Below are 6,946 nucleotides of genomic sequence, written 5' to 3'. Positions count from 1 at the left end.
GGGTTGTTGATGCTCGGGGGAATGAGGATATCTCGCTGGCTTGGGTCCCGCGACGAGCGTCTCCACCGCGACCTCGGTCGCGTTACCGGCCTCCCCTCTCTGCAGTTCCCCGACTCTGACACGAGCGCCCTCTCGACTGCCTTCGCCGCCGCCACCTCTCCAACTCTCCCACTCTCCACTCTTCTCAGCTCCGTCCAACTGCTTTCTCAGACTCTTCTCTTCTCAACTCTCCTTGACTGACTCAACTACTCCGACTCTTCCCAACTCAACTGCTTCCAACTCTTCCCAACTCAACTGCCTTTTTGGCGAGCGAACGCGGCCCTTTATAGCCCCCGTGGCTTCGCTCCTTCACCTTCGACCCTTTACCTCTGGCTGGCTCCCCATTGGACAGAGGAAAAGTGGGCGTGAATGCTTTTTGATCCGCGAATCTGCATATAGCGATTATACTCCGACGCACCTGGAGGCGGGGCCAAATCGCCCCATGCTCACTGATAGGACGGAACAGAAGTGGGCGTGAATCGTTTTTGATCCGATTTCTTCGGAAAGGCTGGTGTTTTTGCACCCGCCGCTCGGCGCGCGCCCTGCACGAGTCCAGGATCGGTGTCCACAAGCGGCACGGGAATGGCGGTGATGCGATGGTTGCGAGAGCGAGATGTGACGGCAAGGGTCGTGGCTGTGGTTGTGAAGTGGCGTTGCGGTTGGTGGTTGTTGTGTGATGGCTGTTGAGACGTGGTTGGTGGTGGTAGTAATGGTAGTAATGGCGGCTGGTCCAAAATAAAGATAGTAAAAGAAAAACGGCTATCCTGAAGGGTCGCAGCCCGAATGAATGACATTTATTCCCTCTAAACAACGGGTTTGGGCCTAACTACACATATACTTACAGAGATATCTCACCTACGGGACCTGAATGGTGGTTTGCGAATTTCGTCAACCACAACAATATATATATATATATATATATATATATATATATATATATATATATATATATATATATATATATATATATATATATATATATATATACACATACATACATATATATGTGTGTGTGTGTAACCGGGCATAGTGGCGTGCGCCTGTAATCCGGCTACTCGGAGACTTGGGTTGTAGGATCGCTTGAGGACGGGAGCTCTGCACTGGGCCGTGCTATGAGAGGGTGTAGGGCAGCCCGGAATCATGGTGAAACCCAATCCATATCTCTGTGTCGTAAGAGGCGACCAGGGTTGCATCAGGAAGGGCATCCGGCGTAAAACCTGTGCCAAATCAGGATGCGGATCATAACGGATGATCCGCTGTGGCGACCCCTAACGGGAGCAGCCGAAAGACGAACAACAACATATATATATATATATATATATATACACACACACACACACACACACACACACACACACACACACACACACACACACACACACACACACACACACACACACACACCGAATGAGGTAAGGAAGAAGAACAGTCTCATAGACGCCAATGAACAAAGTCAATTCCGATTGGACATTCTCTACTGATGCGTCATCACCTCCCAACGGTCAAGGTTGGAGGGCCTTTTCAGTGTTCAGCTCTCCAATTGGAGGTTGCAGAGGCTGAGGTGAAGCCCCTAAAGCTGTTGCAGAATCCTCTTCATCAATATCTATGATCGTGAGATGAGTTTCAGTGTTACGTGTAACCACACGGGGTGGTGTCCTTCAAAATGTCTCTGTTTTTGTCTATATTAAAGTTTTGTAGGACCAAGCATCCTTTTAATTATTTGAGATGGCGGTACTCAGGTCCACAGGTGGAGCAGTTAAACAACTTGGCTCATCTACCTGGAAAATGTAGGACGGGCAAATTGCCAGAGATATCTCCGTGCCTGTCTCCACCATAAGGTCATCCTGTATTTATTCAGAAAAGAATTCAACATTCCAGAATGAGATAAAGTCCGAATGTTGAGTGCATGTTTTTGCAGGATGAACTTGGGAGAACACAACGTCGATCCTCGGGCCAACGTCATGCTTTGCGAACAGTTGCGGCTTGCACGAGAGTTTTTGTCCTTCTTTGACATGGTATGTCTGTGTAGATATATCGCAAAGATTGATGACCTTGTCGAATTGGTTGCAAGAGAGAGAAACGATCAAAACCTTGATCGTTTAAAAGGTGAAACGTTTTGGTTCTATCATTCCTGATTCTTCTTCGCATGTTCTCAATTTGTCGGAATGGCCCCTATCTGACACCGAGAGGTTTGTTCTCGCTCATGGTTTTGGGTTCAGCATTTCAAACAACATTAAAATAGAGGAAGTTTTTGCAGAGTTTGAGCTTCTTTATGAGGAGTTAAGTAAACATTATGCAGTCTCCATTGAAGCAGATCAGGCAATGAAGGCAAGACTTTGTGATCTGGCATTTGCCTACTGTGGAGCCCCGACGACCTTTCTGACTTCTATTTACAAACGGAATGCATTACTGCCATGAATAACTTTCTTTTTTTGTATACATTGTCATGGCTCGTATGAGAGCTAACACAACGCACAAGGGGGGCAGGAGACAAGAGGAGCAGGCGAGGGAAAGACAAAACAGTGGGTAACAGAGACATTAGGAGATCTGTGGAAGGGAGAGGGATGGGGAGGGAAGCACGAGGTATCCAAGATGGACACCACAGGGACTTTCAGGACCTTACATGACAGGGAACTTTCGGGAAGGAAGGGAATTTGAAGGAAGTAGGTTTGAGGGGGATTAACAGGGGTAGAAAAGATTGTGGTTTTGGATGGGGGAAGATAAAAGGTGGTGGTGAACAGCTGTTTTGAAGACCTGGCAGGAATTTAAGAACCCTGAAATCCACGTCTGTAAACCTGACAAAGGCTCTGGTGTGGTTATTTTAAATCAGGTGGACGACGTGAACAAAATGTTGGTTATCATACAGGATCAGTCCAAGTTTCGACAGCTGGGAAGCGTGGAAACACATGATCGTATGTGACGCTTAGAGAATGAAATCGGTAAGAGGTTGCTCCAACTGCATAAACGTGGTGAACTGTTGAGGGAATATTACAAGAGGATCAAGCCAGTAGGTTCTCTTTGTCCGAGAATGTATGGTCGACAGAAGATTCACAAGCAGAATGTTCAACTGAGACCAATTCTTTCCATGGTCGGCTCTGCCCAGCATCAGATAGCAAAATGGCTGGGAGAGTTACTGCAACCAGCGCTCGAGTCGGTCTCCAGGTTCGTCATCAAAGATTCTTTCACTTCTGCTGATGCCATAAGGGAGACGTGTCCTACTGGTTTGGAGAATGTGATGTGTAATTTTGACATTGATAGCCTGTTTACAAATATCCCTTTGACAGAGACCATTGATATATGTGCACATTTGCTATGTCACATGGAACTTGAGCATGTGTTGAAATATGAAAAATTTAACGAATTAGCGATTTTTATAACTTAGTGTATTTATTCAAGTAAAGCATTGAACTCAACTTTTTGTTCTGTTTGGATGAGTATATCGAGTGAAGAAAAGATTATGGAGTGTGCAGAAATAACTTCATAGAGTGAAATGCTGTGCTTCACAACCTGCTTTTGCAATCCATGATGGCACAGTCCACAGGGTTCCTTTTTTTCAACAAGGAACAACAAAGAAATCCAACACAGGTGGAGGCCATTCAGCCCATCATGCCTGCGCAAACACCACACCAACCCGTCAACACAAAATCCAAGAAAGAAAATGCAAAAAAAAAAGGTTTTTAATTAATAAAGAAAAAAAATCGTATATTTTTTTTTGTTGTCATAATTTTATATTTCTTTTTTTTCTTTTTCTTTTCTTCCCCTCAGAGAGGGGCATGGGCTTGGTTAAAAACACATCAACCACACAACCCCCCTTAAGAAGACCACCACCAACAGCACTTCATACACAATCACCCATCAATACTCAAAATACCTAAAAGTCTTATCAACATCCCCATACCCCTCCATCTCCATAACTTCCAGGTACCTATCTAAATCTAATTTTAATTTATCTACTTTTACTGCTGCCATGACCTTTCCAGGGAGGCCATTCCATGCATTAACTACTCTCTGAGTAAAAGTCCCCTGCCTTACCACCATATTAACGCTTCTCTTCTTTACTCTCAGGCTCTGACCGTTGGTTCTGTCACTGTCTACTCTGTTGAATAATTCATCTGCACTTATTTTGTCTCCACATCTCATTATCTTAAACATCTCCATAATATCTCCTCATAACCGCCTCCTTCCTCGTGTGTAAAGCACTGTCTCGTTCAACCGCTCCTCATAGCTGAATCTAGCGAGGCCCGGAATCAATCGAGTAACCCGACGCTGAACCTTGTCAATGGCATCTATGTCCTTCCGGAACTGTGGTGACCAAAACTGCACACAATATTCTCGATGTGGCCCTCAGTAAATTCCTGTACAATGTTAACACCACCTCTTTTGATTTATAATTTATCCCCCTCATTATACAGCCTAAAACCCTATTTGCTTTACCTATAGCTGCCTGGCATTGTGCTGCCTGCTTACCTCCCATATCCATTACCTCCCCCAGATCCTTCTCCTGTGTGACTTGCTCCAAAATTACCCCTTACATCCTGTAATCTCTATTTTTATTGTTCTTTCCCATCCCCAACACCTTACACTTGTTCACGTTAAATTCCATCTGCCAGTCTTTAGTCCCATCTATACAAGTATCAATACTCTCTTGTGTCTGTTCACCACCCACTCCGCTATCCACCTTACCTCCAAGCTTTGTGTCATCCGCAAATTTGGAAAGCTTACTCTATCCAAATCGTTGATGTAAATATTGAATGGTAATGGTCCAAGTACCGATCTCTGATGTACCCCACTACTTACATCATCCCAGCAAGACATCCTCCCACTCACAGCCGCTCTTTGCTTCCTACCACGAAGCCAGTTTGCAATCCAATTAGCTATCTGACCAGCCACTCCACAAGCCCTCACCTTGGCAAACCTCTGATGTGGTACTTTATCAAAGGCCTTCTTAAAGTCAAGATGTACTCGGTCCACTGCCTTTCCCTCATCCACCCAATCAGACACTGCTTCAAAGAACTCTAAAATATTTGTTAAACAGGAACTACCTTTGGTAAACTCATGCTGACTACCTTTAATTAGTTTGTATTTGTTTAAATGGTTCCTCATCCGGTCTTTAATTAATGTCTCCAACACCTTCCCCACAATTCAAGTCAAACTCACAGGTCTATAGTTTCACAATTCTTAAATAATGGTGTTACATTTGCTGCTCTCCAATCCTCTGGTACCTGTCCTGACTCCAGGGAACTACTGGAAATACCCGTTAACATCTTGCTTACCTGCTCAGCCACTTCCCTCAACACTCTCGAGTGCATATTATCTGGACCCAGAGCCTTATCTACTTCAAGATTACCAAGCTGTTCCTTTACTTCCTCCACTACAACCTGAATCTTCTGTAAAAGCCCTTTCTCACCTCCTTGATGGATACTCTCAGCTATTGGCAATTCTCCTGACTGTTCTTGTGTAAAAGTTGAAGAAAAAATCCTGCTTAATAAGCCTGCCATCTCACTTTAATCACTCACCACTATCCCGATGTGACTCCTCAATGGGCCCACACTGGTCCTAACCTGTTCTTTTCCCCTGATATACTCAAAGAAAGCCTTGCTGTTATGTTTAATATTCTTAGCCATGTCCTTCTCATCCTCTCTTTTGGCTTGTCGAGTTATGTTCTTAACTTGCCTCTGTTTACTCCGACAGTGATATAAATCCAACTCCAGTCCTGTTATTTTAAACCCAATAAATGCCTTCTGCTTCTCCTTAATAGCGTTCCTTATCTCACTGCTCAACCACCCTGGCCTCTTTCTACTTCTAGTTTTACACCTCATTGGAATGTACTTACTCTGTACTCCACACATTTTGCTCCTTGAAGGTTTCCCATTTCTCAGTTTCTGATTGTCCTGTTGTTAGAGTCTCCCAATGTACATCACCCAATTCTCCGCTCATACCCTCAAGGTTTGCCTTCCTGAAATCTAATAGCCTTACTCTACTATTCTAAACTCCAACCCTCAACAGAATCTTTGCACACACAATGTTATGGTCACTTGCTCCTAAATGCTCCCCTCCCTCCACCTACACCACCATATTGGGATCGTTACTTAAAAGGAGGTCGAACACAGCACTCCCCCTCGTGGGCTTATCTAAAACTGGGATAAAAAGCAATCTTGGAGTAAAACTAGGAAATCCTCATCCGCTCTGCCCTTTCCCTGTTCCTGAACAAAATCTATCGCTGGAAAGTTAAAATGCCCCATAACCTATACTCTTCCCTGACAACATGCCATTTTCAATTCTTCATGTACTCCTCCTTCCGACTCTTCCTTCACACCCGGAGCCTTATAAAAGCATCCGATCAGTATCTTACTGTTTTTACAATCTCTATAGTCTATTTTCTACCCACACAGAATCCTCAACATTTATTCCTTTCTTGATGTCACCCCTTTCTCTTGATGCAATGCTGTCCTTTACTCAGATTGCTACTCCTCCTCATATCACACCGATACACCTTGTAGCCTTCTAATCCTGTCCTCCAGTTACTCTCCTTTAACCATGCCTCACTCACTACAACTATATCATACTCCTCAGCATAAACTTTGGCTTCAAGCTCTTCCATCTTATTATTTAAACTTCTGGCATTGGTATGGAATATGTTTAACTTTTCCCTTCCTGAAATTCTATTTTCCTGCCTGGCCTTACTCATCACAATTACATCATCAGTTTCTTCCTCAATAGCTTCTCCACCCTCCGCTGCTCTAAAAAAGCCTGAATTCCTTCCTCAATTCCCACTGCAAACCTCCGCCACTGCCGGCGCCCGCTGCACCTCCGCCACTGCCCACGCCCACTGCACCTCCGCCACTGCCCACGCCCGCTGCACCTCCGCCACTGCCCGCGCCCGCTGCACCTCCACCACTGCCCGCGC

At 44.8% G+C, this 6,946-nt stretch overlaps 1 protein-coding gene across 4 annotated transcripts in view; it reads right to left on the bottom strand.

Moving 5' to 3' along the window:
• The window catches only part of LOC147020884 (fibulin-5-like), a 148,880-nt gene extending 141,936 nt beyond the window's left edge, over positions 1–6,944 (bottom strand). Inside the window, exon 1 of one of the 4 annotated variants that reach the window (XM_085896619.1) lies at positions 3,547–6,944. In XM_085896619.1, coding sequence (XP_085752745.1) covers positions 3,547–3,635 — 89 coding nt within the window. In that variant the 5' untranslated portion in view covers positions 3,636–6,944. The remainder of the gene's footprint in view (positions 1–3,546) is intronic. The other 3 variants (XM_085896618.1, XM_085896616.1, XM_085896615.1) reach the window with 3 other exon arrangements.
• Between the last annotated feature and the right edge of the window lie 2 nt (positions 6,945–6,946).

This window comes from Eptatretus burgeri, chromosome 9, assembly GCF_056783735.1.
Source record: "Eptatretus burgeri isolate ZD-2024b chromosome 9, Ebu_testis_v1, whole genome shotgun sequence".
Lineage (NCBI taxonomy): Eukaryota > Metazoa > Chordata > Myxini > Myxiniformes > Myxinidae > Eptatretus > Eptatretus burgeri.
The sequence above is the reverse complement of the archived record's forward strand: the minus strand, read 5'-3'. Positions and strand labels throughout refer to the sequence as shown.